This window comes from Equus asinus, chromosome 20 (assembly GCF_041296235.1).
Source record: "Equus asinus isolate D_3611 breed Donkey chromosome 20, EquAss-T2T_v2, whole genome shotgun sequence".
Lineage (NCBI taxonomy): Eukaryota > Metazoa > Chordata > Mammalia > Perissodactyla > Equidae > Equus > Equus asinus.
Window position 1 is genome coordinate 85,975,352 of NC_091809.1, and position 23,392 is coordinate 85,998,743.

General features: G+C 50.9%; 1 protein-coding gene across 3 annotated transcripts; it reads right to left on the reverse strand.

Moving 5' to 3' along the window:
* Positions 1–187: 187 nt before the first annotated feature.
* RHOG (ras homolog family member G) lies at positions 188–12,357 on the reverse strand. Of its 3 annotated transcripts, XM_070490862.1 has the most exons (3): positions 12,202–12,304; positions 10,937–10,982; positions 188–1,430 (listed from the first exon to the last, which is right to left on the reverse strand). In XM_070490862.1, exon 3 carries the CDS (start codon positions 1,360–1,362, stop codon positions 787–789), a length of 576 nt encoding a protein of 191 aa, XP_070346963.1. In that variant the 5' UTR covers positions 1,363–1,430; positions 10,937–10,982; positions 12,202–12,304; the 3' UTR covers positions 188–786. The 3 variants fall into 3 exon arrangements, with proteins under 3 accessions (XP_070346963.1, XP_070346965.1, XP_070346964.1); XM_070490864.1 differs by lacking the exon at positions 10,937–10,982 and having other exon boundaries at positions 12,202–12,357; XM_070490863.1 differs by lacking the exons at positions 10,937–10,982; positions 12,202–12,304 and adding an exon at positions 1,798–1,899.
* Positions 12,358–23,392: the final 11,035 nt, after the last annotated feature.

Consider the following 23,392-nt stretch of genomic DNA (forward strand, 5'->3'; position numbering starts at 1 on the left):
GACTGGCCCCTCCAAGGGAGCCCAGAGCTTTGTTAGGGAAATTGGGGGGTGGGGGGATCACAATGAAGCCTATTGTCTCCTGTCCCCTCTTGCAGGAAACAAAAGGCTCCCAGTCTCTGGGGAGCCCTAGTCCATGCCCATCCCCTGCCCAACCCCCAATGCCCAGCACACAGGGAGGAGCCGGGGCCACTGGAGACAGGAGGTTTTATTGATGCTGATGGGGGTAGGAAAGGCCCCCAGGAGCCTGAGTTGGGGGTTAGGGGCTGAGTCAGTCAGCGGATGCATAAGGCCTGGGCACATGGGGGTAGGTTAGGGCACATTCATTCTTCTCAGGATTCTGTGGCTCCTTCTTTGGGGAAGGGAGAGAGCATGGAGGGGGGAGCAATTTGAAGAGCAGCAAGGGAGAGGTTAGGGACGGCTGAGAGCTCCTAACCTGAGAGAAGGCACCACAATAGGCAGCAACATTTGTGTGGAAAGCTGGATCAACTGGTCAGTAGGGGGAAATGGGGAGGGGGCACTGGGTTGGCATCTTGGGGAGGGGTCCAACCTTGGCCTGGGTGAGCTCTCGAGAATACCTGGGTTTCCCAAGCAGAGTGGGGCAGGACCCAAAGCCCCTTTCCCTGTGGGCCTCCTTAAGGAGGAATAGGCATTCAGAGAAAAAGGCATTCAGAGAGCCCCCTGGCAAGGGGTGCCAGAATTAGTCCTTAAGGCACAGCTGGGGGCAGACAAGGCGCCAAGGCACAACTGGTGGGGGGGCAGGGGCAGCCTCCAAGCTGAGTGCCAGGGTCACAAGAGGACACAGGACCGCCCACGCTTGACTGGCGTAGGGTTGAGCACGGCCCGGACGGCCTCAGCAAACACTTCTTTGACGCCGTCCTGCTGCAGAGCCGAGCACTCGAGGTAGCGCACAGCATGGATCTGCTTGGCCAGTGCCTGGCCCTGCTGCGGTGTGATGGGTGCCTGGCCCTGCTCCTTGAGGCGCCGGAGGGTGTCAGGCTGGGCTCTCAGGTCCTTCTTGGTGCCCACCAGGAGGATGGGAACGTCGGGGCAGTGGTGGCATACCTCTGGATGCCACTTGTGCCGCACATTCTCATAGGAGGGCGGACTGGCAATGGAGAAACAGATGACAAAGACGTTGGTCTGAGGGTAGGAGAGTGTGCGGAGGCGGTCGTACTCCTCCTGGCCCGCTGTGTCCCACAGGTTCAGGTTCACTGTGCGCCCGTCCACTGCACTCTGGGCGCTGTAATTGTCGAACACTGTGGGGATGTATTCCTTGGGGAAGGCATTAGTCGTGTAGCAGATGAGCAGGCACGTCTTGCCCACAGCCCCATCGCCCACCACCACACACTTGATGCTCTGCATCGTGGGTGCAGCTGCTGCAGTGGAGGCAATGCCTCCTCCCTGTTCCGGGCCCCTCTGGATGCAGTGACCTATGGAAAGATGAGAGGGACACTTGTGGTTAGGGAGGCCTCTACCCATGGGGAAGAAAGGATGGGGGCCTACTGAGGGAAACCAGCTCCTGTTTTCTTAACCTGACACCATCCTGCAATTCCATCAGTCCTCAGGGAGACAGATACACAATGAGAGAGAGCGAGACCAAGCAAAGATGCTCAGATCTAACGAGGCTGGCACTATAATGTGTACTACGTTATGTGAAGCACGTAACTTCTGGTGCCAGACCAACTAAGGTCAAATCCTGATTCTGCTATTTCCTAGCAGTGTGACCCTGAACAAATTACTTAACCGCTCTATGCCTCAGTTTTATTATCTGTAAAATGAGGACAAAATAATACCTACCTCATTTGGTTGTTGTGAGGATTATATAAGTTAATACCTGTAAAGCATTTAGAACAGTGTCTGGTCATAATAAGCATTCACGAAGTATTAGCTACTTTCATTTCTTCTCCAGGCCATACAGACACAAATGGAGGGTGCACAAGCGTAGGGATCTACCAGATCCTCTAACACATATGGTCACCTCCCCCTGAGGAGACTGGAGAGAGTTTCTGGCACATGGCAGCTGTCCCGGGTCACTCAGATGCAGCCCTGGGTGGAACCTCTCCCAACTCAGGACCCACCCAGGCCAGTGCACAGATGTTTCACCTCCAAACCTGACATCTTGGCTACTGAGTCTAAACCAAAAGGTGCCCTGAGAAACCTGCTGAGCAAGGAGCACAATTCTCTAGACGGCTGCCCTGTCTCAGTCCAGGGTGCCTTAGGGAAAAGGAGGGAGAGCTCACCCCATCATTCCTGCAAGCAAAATAAACCCTATCTAGCCACACATACCCAGGCTGACAACTCAGTACAGGGGAATAATGGAGGAGCCAGGGCTGAGATTTGACCTAGAATCTGAGTATGTACTGATGAAGCGGGCAGAGGCTGTGGCTCTCAGATGTCAGCATCTTCCCTAAAGCCCTTGGTGGGGTGAGTTAGATCCTCCAAGCCCAGCCAAGAGGGATGAACAGAAGAGTAAGACAAAAACTTGATTCTCCTCTTAATGGTCCCTTTCCTGAGACTATGGTATATGCCCCTGAAGAATTTCAGGGGCTTCCAGACTCTTGGATAGAGAACACAGTGCCCTTAAAGCACAGTTGCTGAGAACACATGCCGTAGTCAGACTGGCCAGGGATGCTAGTCACAGCTTCACCAACTAGTCATGTATGATCTTGGGCAACATATTTAAGTTTCCTGAGCCTCAATTTTCTCATCTGTACCATGGGATCATCTTGCTGACTGTGTCAGAATTGCTCAGAGTATGAAATGAGCTAATGTACAGGAAGTGTTTGCCATGAGGCGTGGCACACAGGAAGTGCCCAATGAACGGGCTGCTGTAATTACTAGTGGGGTGAGTACGAGGGGAGTCCCAGCTCCAGCCATTATCCTGGTCCCTTCTGCAGCTCACAGGTCCTCGGGGTAAAGAAGTGCTCTTCTGAGTTCTGGAACAGAACAGAGCTTCCGGAAACCCTGTGATTATTTATACTGCTGTGGCAAAGGTCCTCCTCTCATTGGCTACTTCCTCTCAGCTATGGGGGACATTTTGCTGGCCAGTATGTGACTTCCTTTCCCTGACTCTCTCCCACAACCAGGTCCCTGCTCCCTGGGAGGCAACATCCCTGTTTTAGACACATCCAGATCTCTAAGTATCCCTTGCTCTACCCTAGCACCACCACCACTGGCCTGTTTTCTCCATTTTACTTTATATACTGCAAGGCTGCACCCTGGGCTGAGAACCTCTTACCCCGAGCCTGACCTCTCATTTGTGGGTTCAAAAGCCTCAAAAATCAAAGTTGGGGGGAATCACCTGGTGGGAAGTAGAAAAGGCACGTTGGTGGTGTGGGATCTGCACAGGACCCAGGGCTTGGGTTCACCTCCCTCCCTGGCCCCAGCTTTCCCTGGGACCAGCTGAGAAGGAAACAGTTTCACCCTATGAGGTTGCCTTCTCTGGTTCATATTAAAAATATTTCCATCTTATTTGCATGAATAAGTGTGTGTGTTCAACCTCAGTAAAGAGGATAGAGAGCCTGGGGAATGGGTCTGGGGAGGACATAAGGACCCTCTAGGGCAGTGGAGGGAGCTTCAGACTGGAAATCAAGAGACCTAACCTAAGCTCTAGACCTAACCTAAGCTCTAGACCTAACCTAGCCCCAGCTCTCTCGGCTGCTGACTCACTGCAACCAAGCATGAGGTAAATGCATGAGGCATTTACCCTCTCTGGGCCTCAGTTTCCCAATCCATGAAATGGAGAGAAAAATGCCTGAGATAAGGGCACTAGGTGGATGAAATGAGACATTAAGAGCCCTGGGAGCAGGGGATAGGCTGATAGGGGTAAGAAAGGCCCCCAGGAGCATAGGGTGGGGGTGAGGTGGGAAGGCTGAGTCAGTCAGCAGATGCATAAGGCCGGGGCACATGGGGGCAATTTAGGGCACATTCATCTTCTCAGAATTCTGTGGCTCCTTCCCTGGGGAAAGGAGACAGCATCTTGGGGGAGTTAGTGCCATTACTTATATCCACTGGATTATCTGGGAGGCCCCGGTATTTCGAGAGCAGAACAGTTAGGCCTGTAAATCTTCAATTCCACACAGAGCAGGGGAGTGGGAACTCGTCCTCCACGAGCGCAGCACTGGGCTGGCCCAGGCAGGAAGGCGAGGAGGGAACTCTGGCCAGCAGTCACAAGGCCCAAGCGACTGGAAGTACAGCGGCTCCAGGCAGCTCTCTAGGGAGGGGTTATCAACGAGCAATCAGTAAATCAGCCCTCAAAGGAGCAGGGAGGGAGAGGGTGGCTTCCGTCCGGGCTGGTAAGGGAACAGGCACTGACACCGGAAAAGGATCATGAGTGAGGTGGTGTCCAGAAACAAGCAGGGCAGAGGCAGTGTGGCATAGGGCCAAGAGCACCAGATCCCTGAATCTGACCTCTTGGGTTCACCTGCTGACCTTGCCCCTGGATAATAAGCCTTCACAAGGTACAACACTTTATCGATCACATGGTATTAGGTTATTTGATTCTTATAACAACCTAGTGATACTATTCCTGTTTACTGCTGAGGAAACAAACTCAGAGCAGTTAAAGTAACCCAAAGTCACACAGCTAGTTAGTATGGGAGTCAGGCCACAAACCCCAGTTTTGCAATTCAAAGTCCTGTGTTTTCCTCAATGTGTGGCATAGCCTCCAAGTTACCCCTTACCAGCTGACCTTGTAACCTTCAGCTAGTGAGACACTTCTCTTCCTGGAGCCTCAGTTTCTTCCTCTGTACGAGTGATAATACTTGCCCTCCCTACCTTAAAGGGCAGCAGCGAGGATCCCAAGCACAGGAATGAATGTGCTTTGTGAATTGGGAAGTGCTGTGCACATAGGAGGTGACAAGAGCAAAACCTTTCATCCCAAGAGGCAGGAAGCACTAAGCGTGCAGGTGTCTGAGTAGTGGCTTCAGCCCAATTCTCTCTCTTCAGCTCTAGTTCAGACCGTTATCCTCCCTCCCAGGACAACTCTTTTCTCTGAAATCCTATGGCCTCAACTGGGTCACATAAGTTCCCACAGCTCATTTAAGGAGGGCACATCCTCAAAGGTAGTGTCTAACCTGTGCCACACAGGAAGAAGAGACAGTCAATGCTGCAGGGGGCCAAACAAGGCGAATGGCCTACCTGGGGTTGGGGATCATTCATTGACTTATTCATTCAGTGACTTTTTCGTGTGTGTGTGTGAGGAAGATTGGCCCTGAGCTAACATTCATTGCTGATGTTCCTCTTTTTGCTTAAGGAAGATTCTCGCTGAGCTAACATCTGTGCCAATCTTCCTCCATTTTGTTTGTGGGACACCACCACAGCATGGCTTGATGAGTGGTGTGTAGGTCCACGCCTGGGATCCGAACCTGTGAATCCTGGGCTGCCGAAGTGGAGCATGTGAACTTAACCACTATGCTACTGGGCCGGCCCTGACTTTTCTTTTTAAAGAACTTTTGTTTAGTAAATAAATTAATGTCTGCAGATCTGTATATATTTACCAAATACAATGACTTGTTCTGGCTTTTTATTCCTAACTTGATTCAGATCATGCCTGGTCCCTCATCTTGATGTTCAGAGTTCTTCATAATTTGGTAGGGGTTTTGGAGTCAGATAAACCTGGGTTTAAACCCTAGTTCTGCCACTTATGACTTAAGTAATAGTACCAAGCTTACAAGGTTGTTATAAGGATTAAATGTGATAATACGCAGTATACGTGGACTTTGCAAATGTGAGTTCCCAGCTCCCTGCTCCAGAGGGGTCTTCATTGTCCTCTGTAAACAAGACAGGATCATTCTTGCTTCTGAACTTTTACTCTTGTTCTTCCGCCTGCTGCCATTCCCTTTCCCCTCTCCTATCTTCCTGACTCCTCAAGGCCTAGCTTAAGTCTCACAGTCCCAAGAGGCCACTGAATTCCCCTTTCTTTGAACTTCCATAGCATGGCCGCCCCTTCTTTGGTTCCATGTGATTCTCCTTCTCCAATAGTCATACATAAGTTTCCCAGCTTGTGGATGCCCCCCAACACTGGAGTTTGAGCTGCTCTTGACTCCCCCATAGAAAAGCTGAGTCCAGGACTGGGCACATAGGAGTGTGCAAACACTGTCTTCTGATCTGCTTACTTCTGCCCCTGTTACTGAGATCTGGACAGATGCCTCAAAAGCCCAGAAGTAGACTAACACCCTTGCAGCCAACACTGCAATGCTGAATCTCTCTGGACAGCAATGGCAGCCGAAAGCTTTAACTGGGATAGGCAAAAATCTCTCTTCCTAGTGCCAGCTTGCCCGGCTCTGGCAGGGAGCACAGCCCATTGGAGCACAGCTCATGGGGGGTAACCCTCTCTGCACGTGGTCCCTGGAGCCCAACTTATACCCAGTGGGGCCTGTTCTTGGGGTGTGGCCCAAGAAGACCCAGAATGGGGGAGGGAAAGGAAGCAGTGGATTGCTTGATTGCCAGATCTCTGTGGCCGTTATGGCAGGGGAAGTGTCCCAACTGGGAGTGGGGGAGGGGAGGAACAGGCCCTCAGAGATGGGGAGTGTGGAGGCAATGGGAACTGACTACAGCCTTCTAACCTGCCTCCATGACAGGGGGCTCCCCTTCTGCAGCCCACTCTGAAACTCCCGATCCTGTGCTCTGGCCATATCACCCTGATCCTCTACAAGCAGCCTCCACATTCCCTTCCCTAAAACACACCAAGCAGCAACATTCACTGTCCCCATGGAATCCAGCATTTCTTCCCCTCTTCCATCCTCTAACCCCCACTCAACAGCTCACAAGGCTCCAACTGCCTCAAGGGACCCCCCCCCCATCCTTGGTCCTCCAGAGCCAAGCACCACCACCAGCTCCTCCAGGAAAGTTTTGGCAAATCACCCAAGTCACAGGTGACTTATTCCATCCAAGTTCTGGTCCCTTTTTCTCTCTCAGACACATTCCATTTTGCACACTTGGAGGTTGATCTGAATCTTATCTCTTGTCACTAGGCTGACAGGGCCAAGAGGGCAAGGTCCTGGCTGACCTGTCTACCCTAGGCTGCTGAATGAACTCAGTTGTCCTTCATGTCTTTGCACGTGAGAGTTCCTCTTCCTGGAATTCTGCTGGCCACTTCAGGTCCTTCAGGGCCCAGATCTGTTTCCCACCTTCTCCAGGACACCACAGAAACCCATTCTCCTGCCCTGCCTTCCCCAGCACTGTCTGTTCTGTTCATTGTGCTGAACTAATTAGATGCCTCATGAGGAGGGAAGTCTGTCCTTCTGCTTACTTCCAGAAGCCTAGCACAGGACTGAGCAAGAGCTGCAGACTGACGCACATCTCCTCCCCCGTCAATTCACAGACTTTGACTCTGGGAACAAGGAAGAGCCTCTATGCTCAGGAGACACAAGACGAGGGCAACCAACTTCCTCCTCCCCAAGGGGCACAAGTTAGGGTAACACAGGCTAGATAGCCCTGTCCTTAACTGGAAGGGTGAGGGGTGAAGCAGGCATAGCTAGCCCAGAGGTGATGAGGAAGATGGGTAGGAAAAGTGGTCCTGATAAGGCAAAGGACTGGAACATTTGAAGACCCTTGTTGAAGGATGAGGTGAAAGGGCTTTAGCAGCTCTGCAAGTCTGTTTGTTTGCTTGTTTTGAAGGGAGGGGAGGAGGAGAGGTGATGTGTAGAGGCTCAAAGGGGCTGCAGCTGGCTGCAGCTGGGTTGGGAGGAGGAAGCTGGGGGAGACATGAGGTCAGTGTGGGGCTGGGACCAGGCCAAGGGCTGAGTCTCTCTCTTTCTTCCCCTTTTCCCCATCTGCAGGGACAAAACCCAAGAGAGCCTAGTTCCCAGCCTTAAAAAAAAAATCCATGCTGGGGAACTCTACAGCTCTTCCCATTCTCCCCAGTTCAGCCGCTGCAAAGGATCCTACACTGCAGCAGGTAGGATAAGAGCCAGAGAGAGAGTTGACTCTACCCACTAGGGGCTGGAGAGGAGGAGGAAACAAGACAGTTGCAGCTGGGAAGGCTGTGGGGGGCTGGGCCCCTTTCACGAAGACCCAGTTCCCTTCTTCTCCTCTCACCATCCCAGCACCACGGGGGCTCCACCAAGGGCAGCTCTGGCTGGGGGAGCTAAGGAGGCTGCCCCCTCCCCCACCAGGCAGCACAGAGGAAGGCTGAACACTTGCTTCCTCCCGCCTAGCAGCAGCTCGCAGTCCCAGGGCCCCATGAAAGGCCTGTGAAGTGGCACTTCCTTTGCCTTTGCTCATTTCACACGAGGCTGTACAGAAGTGCCATCCTCCCAGTCCTGCCTCCCCCACCTGAAAATACCCTCAGAGAGACCCAGGGGCGCCCTGGCCCTTCAGCCCCGCCCCAGGCCTGAGGGGGTTTCCACAAGGGAAAAAAACATGAGGGAGGAAACTCCGGCATTTATTTTCCACTGTCAGTGGGGCAGAGCTGGAGCAGGGCACAGGGTGCTCCCCCATCTTGCAAAATCCCTAACACTCTCTGCCCTCTTATCTCTCAACCTGTAATAATCTTTGTGCTTTGGGGAAAGGGGCCACAGTTCCCATCCCTGGACAGATACTTAGAGACTACTGTGATACTTGTCGGATCAAGGCTGGCCTGAAACAGGAGGGCCCAGAGTTGGGGCACTGCCACGAGGAGCCTCTTGGCGGAAAGAGAGTCAGAGCTCTCAGTCTTCTCTGTGTTCTGTGAGGGTATTGACAGGCAACTCCTAATGCTGAAGCCGAGTCAAGCTGACACCAAGTTGACTGGGGTTATACAGGGAGTTGGGAGCAAATCCAGGACAAGGACCTGGGTTTCCTAACCTCCAGCCTTCCACAAAGAAGAGAAAGTGAGGATTGTTACACTCTGGCCTAGGAATGGACCCATTATTTTTATGACTTCATTCAGGATGACCTTAGCATGGTTCAACCCTTCAGGAAATGGGTCAAAGGGGTCAGGTTGACATCTGAGCCCTTTTTGCTTCTAAGTTCTCAGGCTCTCGTGCTTAACCCATACTGCGGGGTCCATGATTTAGAACTGCCATTACTGGACAGCCAGCCATGCTGGGCCTGCCGCAGCTGAGGAGCTCCTCCTCTAGCCTCTATCTCCTGGGGAGATGCCCTCCCCCCATGAGATGAGGACAAAAGAGGAAGCTGGACCCTGGACAGGAAAACCAATCTGTTCTAGGGAGGTGGCCCAGGCTTTGTCTTTGGTTTCCCTCCTCATAGACCTCTACAAGCCTCACCATTAATGGGTCTACACTGTGTATGGAGGTAGGGGTCTTCAGTCTGGGCCCAGGCCCCTATTTCCTTTCCAGTTCCTCAGCTACCACCATTCTAATATCTTTTCAACTGTCTCACTATAACCACGACCTCTCGTATCTTCCTGCTTGTGACCCCCTAAAAGTTCACACCAGCCACCTCATCTGACGTAACATCCAGAAACAACTCTCCACATCCTAGATTCCCAGCCAGGATCTGTGACAATCTCATATCAGCCACTTTTCATATCATGACCTTGACCATATTTCTTTAGTCAAGAGCTCAACAGGCAGCCTCCTAGGTTGCATGCCCCCCCCACCCCCACAACCCCCCATGATATTTTCCCATTTAGATCCCTCCCACCCTAGTCATATTTTTCCAGCAATGACTTGCAATTAGCTCAAACCTTCAGTGGGGCCAGATCTTGCCTGGGAGAACTCGTCTCATCCATCCTATCTTCACCCTCAGAGCCCTATGGATTGCTCAGTTATACGGAATCCTAAAATAAGTACTGGTTTGGCAGGCAGGGAGCCAGTACTCTTGGGTGGTTTTTTACTGAGCTGGGATGCTGGGAATGTGCCCTGCATGCACATCCTTCCCGGAGCTGGGATTTTTTGCAGGTCCCTGGGATTTCCTCCTGGGACCCAGCCCCCTACACCTGCCAGAAACAAGAGTAGGAGAGACAGGTGGGTCCAGGACAGGACTGGAAGAAGGGACAATTCGTGGGAGCGGGACAACTATGAGAAGGGAAGAGGACAGAATGGGGATCGTGGATAGCCCTTAAATCTAGCTGTGCTTGGGAATCCCAAAAAAAGTAGCACTTGCTCCCCTCCACTTCTCTTTTTTCTAGGTAGAGAGAAGCAGGACCTCTCAGCATGCATCCGAAAGGCTTGAAGACGCTCTAGAATAGGGACAACAAGAGCTCACAGAGATAGTCTGGGCTGCAGTTAGACTGAGGTGAAATTCTTGTAAGAGAGGGAGTAGGGTCCTAGGTGCGAGGGGGAATATTAAGGATGCCTGAGGCAGAGGGGTCAGCAGACTCCAGAGGGCTTCCTGGTCACCAAGGCCATAATGCAGCCCACGACACGTGGGTACCCAGTCTGGGCAGTCCCTGGAAGGCAGCAGGAAGAGGGGGAAGACAGCTTTGCCTCCCACCCCTCTTCTTTTCCTGAATTGGAACTAAAACAGTTAAGACTGAAGTTTGACCAGCTATAGTCTTCCCTCCAGAATCCTGCCTTTGCTCCCTCCCTTTTCTTCCATCACATCGAACTGACCTGGTCCCATTCTTCCCACCAGGCATTGCTGGAACCAGTAAGCACTGGAGTCAGGGACCTTCAGGCTGTCCCCCGGGCTCCAGGCCTGGTCTCTTGATCAAGCACCCCAGCGTCTGGGTGATTTTGGTTTCCCATGGCCTCTCTCACCAGTCTTATTCCTATGTCACTCTACCCTGACTGCTACAGACTGCTTCCTCCTGCCTAACCACAAGCTCACCCACTGCAGGTTCCCTTCATTCTGCTAGCTTCCCCTGCTCTGGGCCCTCTCAAGGCTGAGGGCAGTTATTTTGTCTCCAAGAGATAAAGATGTAGACACAGACACTTGCATGGGCATACACATATAGAGAGGTTTTCCAGCCCTTTAATCATCTCTATCACTGGGAAGTTGCAGCCTGTCTCTCCTGGCTAGGGACGTTTGAAAAGGCTCTCAAACTCACCAAGTCTTCTACAGCAGATCCTGACCCCAAAGCTGGAGATAAGTGGCTGAAAGAGAAGGAGACAGAGAGGAATGAGGGGAGACGGAAGAAGCAGGAGGGTGGATACGTGTGCGGGAGCCAGAAGCTGGGCAAGGAAGGGAGGAGGGCAGCTGAGGGGACACAGAGATGGCCAGAGTGGCAGGGTAAGTGAGAGGTCAGGGCCTAGGCATGACTGTGTTTGGGATAAAAAAAACTGAAGAAGATGTAAGAAAGAGGGTGATGGAGGGTTTGTGGATAGAGTTTGAAGGAATGGAGGCAGACAGAATGAGAATGTATAGAATTCAGGGACTAAGAGGGGTGGCGTAGGGTTAGGGTGTAAAAGACTAGGAGATGGCTTCCAATCATTTCCCAAGACCAGGGCCCCGCCGCTCTCCATCTCCTGAAAGTAGTCCTGTTCTCAGCGATGCCATCTTGTCAGGGACTAACAGAACCTCTGAATAAGAGTCCTTCTTCTTCCAGTCACAGGACAAGACCGGGCCCTTTCCTTCCTCAGTTTACCCCCAAAAGAGCAAGGCCAGGCACCGGTCGGTTAGGCACAGCGGATGTTTGCTCACTAAATACCTGTTGTTTGGTTCCAGGGATGGAGAGGTTGGGCCTCAGAAAAACAGATATACAGAGAGAAGGACTGGGGTCGGCGTGACTCCCCGCCCTCCTCCGCAGCGCAGAGGACCCTCGGCTGCAGCCTGCTCGCGCGGGTCGGGACTGGCATCGATCTTCCAGGGAGGGAGCTTTATCTGCAGTCTAGGCTTCAGAGGCTACAGACGCCGCCCCCCTCTCAGCCCCACAAGTGTCACAACTGCCGGAGCAGGGGGGCGCCTTCTCCACCAGAGGCCCCGTCCCCCCCACACACTTCGGTATGCCCCCCCCACAACTTCCGAGGGCACCCCACCTCTGAGTCCCATCTCCCAGCTCTGAGCTCTTCCACTTCAGAGGCTTTTCGCTCGGAGTGGGAGACCCTCCGATCTCAGGGGTCCCTTGCGGCTCCCGGGAGCCGGTACAGCCGCCCTGGGTACAGGAACGCACCCTCACCGAGCCGCCCCGCTCGCAGTGGCCGGGTCCCCGCCCCGCCCGGCCGGCCGCGCCCGCCCAACTTGGAGGGAGCAGAGAAGCTCCCGCCCGCGGCCTCCCGCCAGCAAACTTCCCGGGCCCGCGCCCGCGCCCAGTCCCGGACCGGCGGGGCTCCCCTCCCGCGGACCCCCAGCCCGTTCGCCGGCGCCGGGCCTCACCTGGTGCCCTCCCCGCCGCGGGGGAGCTGGGGGCGGCGGCAGCGGCTCGGGGCTCGAGAAGGAAGTGAGAGCGGGAGGCCGGAGGAAGTGGGGGGGGCGGGCCGGCGGCCGGGGCGGGGCGCGGGGGCGGGCCGGGGCGGGGCCCGACCAGGAAGTCCGCAGGCCGGTCCCCCCGCCCGGGTCTCCTCCCACCAGGCTCGCCCACCACTCAGTCCTGGGCTCCCCAAACCCAGCCCCCTGCCTCTGAGACCCTTAAGGTCAGGCCTCCCAAGGTCGGTCCTCGTCTCGTCCTCCCGGCCACCCCCACCCCAGTAGAGGCCCTAGCTTAGGCGCTAGGCTTTTGTACCCCTCCCCGTATCTCGCCCCCACGAATCCCCGCGGGAAGATGCTGAGAACTGGCGCCCCTAGGCCTGGTGCCTTCAGTCAAGCCCAGGGATGGTGCGATGGCCAAGGCTGGGGGCTGGCCAGAATGGGTCAGGTTGGGGCAGTCCCCACCCCTGCCCCGAGCCCCGGGGGAGTACGGGGTGGTGGTGATTCAGCAGTGGGAAGGCCCCAGACCCCTGGGAGGGTGCGGAGACTGGGGGAAGGGGAGCTGGCGTCAGCACCCAGGGGAAGACGAGATCAGCAGAGGCGCAGGCGGAGCCGCGGGCCCCAAAAACAGGATGTCGTGTCGTCGTTCCGCACCCGGCGGCTCCGCGCGCCTGGGCTCTGGGGAGGGGGCGGGGCGGACGGAGGACATGGGGCTCCCCTCGCCTTGTCTTCTCGCCGGGGCGCGCAACTGCTTGGGACTGAAGGGCCGCACCCAGGCCTGAGATCCTCCCGGAGCCCTGGGGACCGGCGGGTGGGCGGACTCGTGGGCGCCCTCTGGTGCTTCTGCTCCCAGGCCTTGCGCCTGGAGCTCTGACGTGAAATAGCGGCTTAACGCAAAGTTTCTGAGCGCCAGTCACGTGGAGAGCTCTATGCTAGGTGCTGTGGAGGAAAACTGAGAAGCGTTTAAGACAGACTCCCTATCTCCAAGAGGCTTTCCGAATAAAGAGGACGAATACCTCTGGGAATAAATAGGTTAACTCTTTTGAGCCTTGATTCTGTCTTTGGTAAAATAGACTAACTTCTCCCTTATCCTAGAGATGTGAAGGTAACGTGAGGATGGATGTAAAAGGCCTGTTGTCAATGCCTGCCTCAAAGTAAACACTCAACGAATGCCTGAAAAAGAAAACAAACCTGTAAGAATGAGTTCCCTAAACCCAAGGTGCCTGCCCACATCTTTGGGTCTTTGTGCATTCTATTCCCTCTGCCTGATTTCTTTCCTGTATTGACTGCCACACGAAATTGACTCAGTCTTTCACAATCTGGTAATCCCTGCTTGGCTGCCAGCATCCCTCCCTCCAACAACACACACTTGATAGTCTCTCCCAGTGCTGTCCAATGAAAATATGATGTGAGCCACATATGTAACTTAACATTTTCTACTGGTGACATTTTTTAAAAGTAAAAAGGAACAGGTAAAATTATTATTTTTTTTTTTGAGGAAGATTAGCCCTGAGCTGATATCTGCTGCCAATCCTTCTCTTTTTGCTGAGGAAGACTGGCCCTGAGCTAACATCCGTGCCCATCTTCCTCTACTTTATATGTGGGACGCCTACCACAGCATGGCTTGACGAGCAGTACGATGTCCGCACCCGGGTCCAAACGGGTGAACCCAGGCTGCCGAAGCAGAACGTGCACACTCAACCGCTACGCCACCAGGCCAGCCCCTAAAATTAATTTTAATAATAGATTTTACTTAGCCCAGCATATCATTCAATGTGTAGTCAATATAAAAGTTATTGATTATAAAAATGAATTGGATCTTTTACATTCTTTGATTTTACTAAGTCTTTGAAATCTGGTGTGTGTTTTACACTTAAAAGTACATCTGAATTTTGGCTAGACATTTTAATTGCTCAATAGTACATGTAGGTAGTGGGTATGGTATGGGACAGCAAAGTTAGAGCTTCTATCAGATTCAGGCTGGTAAATAACTGAGTGGATAAATTCATTCTCCATGACACTTCTGGGAGGGTTCCATCTGACCCCTCCAGGCAGAGTTTGGGTCTCTTTCTTCCCTCCCGACAGCGCTTGGGACAAACTCCTCTCTATGGAGAAGAGGAGAACAAGAAAGACAAGGGGAAAATCTCATTTCCCTGTATACTCTACTGGGAGCACATAACTGGTGCTCGGCATTTGATGATGGAGAAAGAATTGTGAGTTTCCATAAAAGACAGGGTTCAGAGGAGGACTATACACTAAAATGGCTTCTATGAAGCCATTAAAAATTGTGTCATAGGGGCCAGCCCCGTGGCTGAGTGTTAAGTTCGAGCGCTCGGCTTTGGCGGCCCAGGGTTTCGCTGGTTTGGATCCTGGGTGCGGACATGGCACCGCTCATTAAGCCATGCTGAGGCAGTGTCCCACGTGTCACAACTAGAAGGGCCCACAACTAAAAATATACACCTATGTACCTGGGGGTTTTGGGGAGAAAAAGGAAAAATAAAATCTTAAAAAAAGAAAAATTGTGTCTCAGAACAAAGGTTTTTGAGCTGTATTCCTAGAGTTCCCTTCCTAGGACTTGAGGGCAGGAAATTAGTGGGGCTCTGGCCTTCTCTTTCTTCAAATAGAGTTGTTTTCCTTTTATCTGATTTATACACTAGTGTTCTAGATAAAGAGCTCCTGCAAAAAATATTTGAAAATCAATTTTAGGGGCATAGTAGGGTGCACATTAGGTGCAGTAGACCAAAAGCCTGGATTGTCAGCCTGGGGTCAGTCTGCATTTCCTGAGCCCTGGTTTTGGGTTTGCCTGGCCCCAGTTCAGCTTGCTTAGTGGGAAAGCCTGACTTAGCCTTAAGGATCTCATGGTCTGGTGGTATATGGGACTGCTGCACGTGGAGCTACCAGAGGAGGAAGCAGCCTTGGGCTGGGCTTCAGAAGACCTGAAGTTTAGTCTTGGCTCAGCCAGACTGGCTAGTGAGACCTCATTCTAGGCCTGCCCTGACTCTGGTCTCAGACTCCTCTACTGGAAAACAAGGAGTTGAACCAGATGATACCTTTGAGCTCTGACCTTCTATGATACCTTCCTCAGAATAATAATTAAGTAATTAAGGTTTATGCATGTAGCATACTGCTCATTCTTTCATACCATTTAGGTCATCTTGATTTGTGTTCTAGTTAATTGTATCTGTGCCTAATGTCTGTCTCCCCCACTGACTGTAAGTCTTTTGAGGTTGTGTCTGATTCATCTTTGTGTCCACCCACTGGCCCTGGCACAGGCAGGCCAGAGCACACAGTTGCCTTCAGTATACATCTGTGGAATTAAATTGCCTTAATAAAGCACTAATATGTGTAGAACCATCAGAGGCCAGGTGACTTGGAGCCACTTCTGTGACACAGATGTGGGAAGAGCCAATAAGGCCAGAGGAGAAGGAGATAGGAAGATAGGTAGGTCTGTCTGCAAAGGCTTCTTGGAGGAGGAGGATGCTAAGCTGAAGAGGGTAGGAGTGGGGTGGGCACAACCCCAGATGGGCTGTTTCTTCTTCCTATTCTCTTACTTGCTTTCCCTGCATAGGTGAATTCTTTGTATGTGGTATATGTTTGTCCTCACAAGCAACTGAGAGACAAGGACACCGAGCCAGGACATTGAGAAGTGGGACAACATATGAAATCACTTGGTGGGGGTAGAATAGAGAGATCACAGCTTCTGGAACAGTCCAAGATTCAAATTCTGGCTATACCACCTACACTGTGGTCTTTAACAAGTTACATGACTTCTCTCATTCATTCTATGAACACATACTTAGTGTAAGCCTTCTCTGGGCCCGGTATAGTGTCACATGTCAATGATGCAGTAGTGAAAACATAGACAAGTCCCTTTCCTCATGTAACTAGCAAGGAAGATAAATCTTAAACAGGTAATCATACAAAAGTACAGAGTGCTATAAGAGCATATATAGCCATTTAGTTTCATTTTAAAATGGGAATGACAATGATCTGTGCTGTGTGGGATTGTGAGGATTAAATGGGGTAATGCAAGTGGAGCGGCTAGCAGGTTGCCCAGGGTACAGTCTCTCCATACACCCATGATGTCCTCAGGTTTTTCCCCCTGACCAATTCTTCCCTCTTTCTCAAGGTCAAAATGCTAAAGCTGACTCGGTTCCCCTAAAAGATCAGGGTGGAGACAGAGAGGAGGAGGAAAAAGGCCCTGAACTGATCTCGTCTCTGCCCCGGTGTCTTCCAAACGGGTCTTCCCAGCCTAGTCCTCACTGAGTTCCAGCTCCTGGAGCTCACCAGCAACCCACAAGGGTCTTTTGCTCAATCCCAGCCCCAACCTCTTCAGAGTTCCCCTACATCTGAGTTCCCCTTTGTCTCTGATGTGGCTCCAAGGACTCAGCCTTCTTGGGGCTCCTCTTGATTCCCTGGTCTTTCTTCTCTTAGCCTGCCTGAAGAGCAGGAGTCTCTCCTTTATTGCTGCCCCCAAAGATGAGCGCTATGTCCCATTTTGTGACATGAGAAGGTGATGGGCAAAACAGGAGATAGCAGAAGGAACAAACAAGGGAAGTGACAAATGAAACAAAGCTCTAGAGTGGTGTCCTCTGATCCATTGTTCCTGATTCACTCTGAGGAACTAACTGGATAGGGTCAGGCAGACCAAGGGCATGCTCTATCCTCCAGGAGGGTCCCTCCACCCAGGCAGGAAGAACAATAGTTGTCCTGTTTGCTTCCAGGACACCTCTGTATCTCTGAGGGTCTCCAAATCGCATGGTACTCAGGTCATCTGGCATCATCCCCCCGGGAAATTTATCCTTCTTCAGCCCTGGTGTGTTTCAGGAGCAACTCGGCTTGTCCAGAGTCATACAGCAGAGCCAGAATGTGAATTTAGGCAGTCTAATTCCAGAACCCCTCCCTCTCACCCCATCTGATCTGTATGCCTCTCCGCAGCCTCTCTGCTTGAGGCACTTACTTGTCCCTCCTCTGTGCTCCCTCACCTGCCCCTGTACCAATTCCTCTCCAGACACTGTCAACAAGTACCAATTACTCTTCATATATATATATATTTCCCCTAAAAACTAAGCTCTTTGAGGATAGGAACTGGGTTGTTAAGAACAGGTGCTCAGTAGATCTTAAATGAATGAACACTGGCAGTAAGATTCTAGAACTGATTCCGGAAGGGGAGATGATTCTCTTTGTGAAACTAGCCTGGGAAGAGTTGTTAGATGCCAAGATCTCTCTCCTCATTCCCTACCGTCTCAGTGATGGCTGTACTTGCCATCTTGGGACACCAGGGAGCGCCACTGATAACACAGCCCAAACTCAGGGATTCCTAAATTTTTCTGAGCAGATTTAGGACTCTTCATTACACTTCTACTGAAGATTCTCACACTTTCCAAATGAAAGCCGTTGGTAAACAGAAACCCTGCGGCATAGAGGAAGGACAGCTATGCTGCTGTATGGAACACACATCATTCATTGATTCACTGTTATTGAGTACCAGCTACGTACTAGGTAAAGTCCTAGCCTGGGAGAGTATAAAGATGAATAAAGTGCAGTCCTTGATGAGCAAAAAGGCTAATGGGGAAGATACTTATTAGATAATTATAATCCAGTTATATACGTCCTCTAAGGTACAGCAGAAGACTGTAGAGACAGGGCAAGTCAGGGAAGCTACCAAAGAAAGGAAGGGGCAACTTTTTTTTTTTGAGGTATTTTAATGAGGTCATATTGATTTACAATATTGTGTGAATTTTAGGTGTACATTATTATATCTCAGTTTCTATATAGATTGCATCGTGCTCACCACCACTAGTCAAGTTTTTAATCGTCACAATATATATATGCCCCTTTACCTCTTTCTCCCTCTGCCCACCCTCTTCCCCTCTGGTAACCACCAATCTGTTTTCCTCATCTATGTGCTTTTTTGTCTGTTTATCTTCCACATATGAGTGAAATCATGTGGTACTTGTCTTTCTCTGTCTGACGTATTTCACTTACCTTAATACCCTCAAGGTCGATCCATGTTGTCACAAATGGCAAGATTTTGTGATTTCTTTATATGGCTCAGTAGTATTCCACTATATATATATGTGTGCATATATATATATATATATATATATATATATATATATATACACATGGCGTATATATATATACACCATATCTTCTTTATCCATTGATGGGCACTTGAGTTGCTTCCAAGTCTTGGCTATTGTGAATAATACCGTGATGAACATAGGGGTGCATATACGTTTTTGAATTAGTGTTTTCATGTTCTTTGGATAAATACCAGAGGTGGAATAGCTGGATCATATGGTATTTCTATTTTTAATTTTTTGAGAAGTCTCCATATTGTTTTCCACAGTGGCTGCACCAGTTTGCATTCCCACAAGCAGTGTGTGAGGGTTCAGGAAGGGGCAACTTTTGAGCTGAGTCTCTTTTTTTCTTTTGACTAATCATAACTCTTGCTTTATGGTATGCTGTCATCATTGGTCAAGGCATGGACACTTTTATTTCACCTGCACTGAGATTTGACGGATGGGGAGGAAATCCCAAAGGAGAAAGAGAGCTTGATGTGGTTGCCACTTCATTGCTGCAGCCTCAGTTTCCTCACCTGTAAAATGAGTATACGTTCTGTCTCATCTAGCAGAGCTCTTGTGAGGCAGAGATGAGGTAATAGATGTGAAAGCTCTTGCAAATAGTGGAATAGAACCATAAGAATTGTTAATCCAATTTTATTTAACTGACATCTGCAGAATATCTATTAGGAGGAAGGCCCTAAGAGTGATTCAAGGGAGATACACCTGGCACATGGTAAAGATTGGGTATATAGGTTTAAAAAAAGAGAGATGAAAAAAAAGCTCTCTGTTTCCTCCTGAGACTGACAAGGTGGTAGGCGGTTCTTGCAAAGGCTACACACACGTAAGGACCCAACATAGGGGCTATCGAAGTGAGAGTCATAGCTTCTGATCCATGAAGTCTCAGGATTTTCCTATCTTTTAGGATATTAAAGCTGAACTAGATTGATAATCTGGTGCCTACACATTCTATAGTTGGGGAGACTGAGATTCAGAGGGCAACTGGCTTTTCTGATGTCACATTGTGATCTTGGAGGCAGAGAGGAGACCACAATGTTCCTACCGTTGTCCAGGCCATGGCTTTAGCTCCAAGACATCATTTATTTTTATTTTTAATTGTGGTAAAATACACATATGAAATTTACCATCTTAATCATTTTTAAGGGTACAGTTCAGTCATGTTAGGTACATTTACATTGTTTTACAACCAATCTCCAGAACGCTTTTCATTTTGCAAAATTGAAACTATATCCATTAAACAATTCCCTATCCTTCTCTCTCCCCGGCCCTTGGCAACCATCAGTCTACTTTCTATCTCTATGAATTTAGGTACTCCAGGTTCCTTAGATAAGTGGAATCATATAGTATTTGTCTTTTGTGACGGGCTTATTTCACTTAGCATAAAGTCCTTAAGGTTCAACCATGTTGTAGCATGTAGAATTTCTTCCTTTTAAGACTAAATAATATTCCATGGGTGTATATACCACCTTTTGCTATCCATTCATCCATCCATAGTCACTTGGGTTGCTTCCACCTTTTGGCTATTGTGAATAGTGCTGCTGTGAACATGAGTGTACATGCATTTCTTTGAGACCCTGCTTTCAATTTTATTTTGATGTATACCCAGAAATGAATTGCTGGATCATATGGTAATTCTATTTTTAGTTTCCAAATACCATTTTAGCCTCACAGGAAATGCAGCAGCCTCTGAGAGGTTCAAAGTCTTGGTGTGAATTGTTAACGGACCCTCACTTCCTGCCTCCAAGACCCAGGCTCTTTGTACCAAGTGGGTTATGCAACCATACCCCCAAGAAATCATGTGGCGGCTAAGAGAAATGATGCAGTCAAATTTAAAGGAAGTTGTGTTAAGCATTCTCTACTTTCCTTTTTCCTTGTGCGTTCTCTTAGACATATGAGTGAACAGGCAGGTGGGTTGGCTTAGGCAGAAATGACAAACCAGCAGTCTGAGTGATTAATTTAGGCTGCAGATGTGGTTTGTGTGACCTATACAGGGTTTTATACTTTTAAAAATTAGTTGCTAGTACTAAAAAAAAAGGGGGTATGTCAAATAATAGTCCAGTTTTCTATCTTCTCTTAAAAAGGATACAGCAGGGGGCTGGCCCAGTGGCATAGCGGTTAGGTTCTCGTGTTCTGCTTTGGTGGTCTGGGGTTTGCCAGTTCCGATCCCAGGCGCAGACCGACACACCACTTATCAAGCCATGCTGTGGCAGGTGTCCCACATATAAAATAGAGGAAGATGGGCACAGATGCTAGCTAAGAGCCAATCTTCCTCAGCAAAAAAAGGAGGATTGGTGGTGGATGTTAGTTCAGGGGTAATCTTCCTCAAAATAATAATACAATATGGGGCCGGCCTGGTGGCTCAGCAGTTAAATTTGCACGTTCCACTTCCGCTGCCCGGGGTTTGCCGCTTCAGATTCCGGGTGTGGACATGGCACCGCTTGGCAAGCCATGCTGTGGCAGGTGTCCCACATATAAAGTAGAGGAAGATGGGCATGAATGTTAGCTCAGGGCCAGTCTTCCCCAGCAAAAAGAAGAGGATTGGTAGATGTTAGCTCAGGGCTGAACTTACTCAAAAATAAATAAATAAAATAAAAATTTAAAAAATGATACAGCAATACTGAATCCACTTTCCTGCCTGCTCTCAAGTGTGCCACAGTCTCCACCATTCCCTGTTACTCCTACTCACTTATCTTAATTTAATTACCTATCTGCCCAGTTTGTCATTTGAGTTTAAGACCTCTGGCTCAGAGCATAGGTCTAGTAGAACCTAGGCCAGGGGCTCATTTTCTGTTCCGCTGATTTCCCAGCACGTAGTTGTTACTCAATAAATATCTGAGTGATCAAATGAATCAGCTCATGTCAACCAGCTTTTACTCAGTACTTACTATGTACAGGGCCCATCGCTAGATTCTTCTTTCCTGGAGATGAATAAGGCACAGCCCCTGACCTCTGAAACCTTACAATCCTATGGGATGGGGGTTAGCAGACATGTGTATGGTCCAATGCTGGACCAGAGGGGGTGGTCAGAGTAGGAGTTTCTGAGGAGGAGATTTTGAACTGTGTCTGCAAGAGTGAGAGGCCAGCTATATGAGGAGCATGGGAAAGAGTGTTTCAGGCAGAAGCAACAGCACATACAAAGGCTAAGGTTTGATGTGTTTGAGGAACTTAAGGACAGCCAGTGTGACTGAAGCTTAATAAGAGAGTGGGGAGAGTGGTAGTAGATGATGTTATATGCCATCAAGTCGGCTCTGACCCTACAAATGAATGATGTCCAGCGTCCTGTCCTCAACAGCCTTACTCAGATTCTGTAGACTCATGACTATGGCTTCCTTAATGGAGTCAATTCATCTCTTATTTGGTCTTCTTTTCCTGCTGCCGTCTACTTTTCCCAGCATAATTGTCTTTTCCAAAGAATCCTGCCTTCTCATGATGTGCCCAAAGTGGGATAACCTCAGTTGTATCTTTTTTTTTTTTTTGAGGAAGATTAGCCCTGAGCTAACTGCTGCCAATCCTCTTTTTCCTAAGGAAGACTGGCCCTGAGCTAACATTTGTGCCTATCTTCCTCTACTTGACATGTGGGACGCCTGCCACAGCATGGCTTGCCAAGCAGTGCCTTGTCTGCACCCCGGATCCAAACTGGCCAGCCCCCGGCCGCTGAAGCGGAACGTGCACACTTAACCGCTGTGCCACCAGGCTGGCCCCTAGTTTTATTACTTTTTGCCTCCAGCAATAGTTCAGGCTTAATTTGGGTCCTAGAGCAAATTAAGATGACGTTAGACGTGTATTTTTATATCAACAGCCTACCCCTTAAGCCAGGCAGCTGTTGGGCAAATCTATGTTCCCTATCTTCAGAGGGCTTGCTTAGAACAGGTAGCTGGCTTAGCACTGTCAGTCAGAGGAGGGACTGGGCCTAATCCCTTCCCCTGCCTCGGGTGCCAAGGACAGGCAGGGTAGGGCATAGAGCAGGTTTCAGTAAAGATTTGCTGACAGCATGCTTGAGAAGAGAACAGGAAGTGCAGGCTCTGTTGAAGGAGGCCCAGGCGTGGCTCTCTCTTCATTAGGGCACTCATTCTCAAGTCGCTAACATCTCCTCCAAGCGACACAGAGCTGGGAGAGCGAGATGCAGGGAGGAACCAGCCACAGGCCCTACCCGCAGAAACCTCAAAGGGGAGGGGAATTGAGGGGCAGTTAGGAAAACGGGCTGTGACAGTTGAGAGGGCATCCGACTTAGCTTGGACGAGGCCGGGAGGAGGGGTCAGGAAGGCAGATGGTGCCCTTTAGCCGAGACTTAAGGGATATGTAGGGCAATTTTCCCTATAGTAGTTTGGATGTTTCATTTTGCTTTCTGGCATCATTTCCTCTGAAAACACTCGCAGGCCCTATTGGGCCTCCCCCAGGGCGGGTCCTCGCTGCGCTCCCCAACCCTCTGCAAAGGGGCAGGGCCTCCCAGGAGCTTGACTGCAGTACCAAGACTTGGCCGCCAGGGGGCGCTGCACACGGGTGACGAAGCACGCGGGTTCCTAAGATGCAGAGAGGCGGAAGCCGATTGGCTGCGAGACGCGGCGGGAGGGCGGGGCCTGGAAAGCCGGCCCGGAGCTGGGGGCTGGGAGGGCGCCCCCGGCCGAACCGGGCCTGGCAGTTGTCGCCTCAGGCAGCCCGGGGCGGCAGTGGTTGTGCCGGAGGCCTCTGTCCAGCCCAGCTTTAGAGCTGAGGCGAGTGGAGCAGCACCGAAGCCCGGAGAGCCGGGCAGCAGCTCCTGCCGCCGCCGCAGGCCAGGGTTACCTGAACAACTGCGTGTCAGGGGCCCGCCCGCCGGTTCGCGGGCGGTTAGCGCGGGAGAGACTCTCGTGGGGGAAAGGGAGGCCGGAGCCCGACCCTTGGCGCTGGAGGGGTTCCTGGCGGAGCCCAGCGTGGGCCGGGGACAGGGAGAGCCCGCCGGGGGCTGGGGGCGCCGGGCGGCCGCCTCCCACAGGTTATTCCGGGATAAGCCGGGCGCTGGGGCTGGCCCGGCCTTGGCGGGGGGCCGGGCGGCGCGGGGCGGGCCTGCGGGAGAGCACGCCCCCGCCCACCCC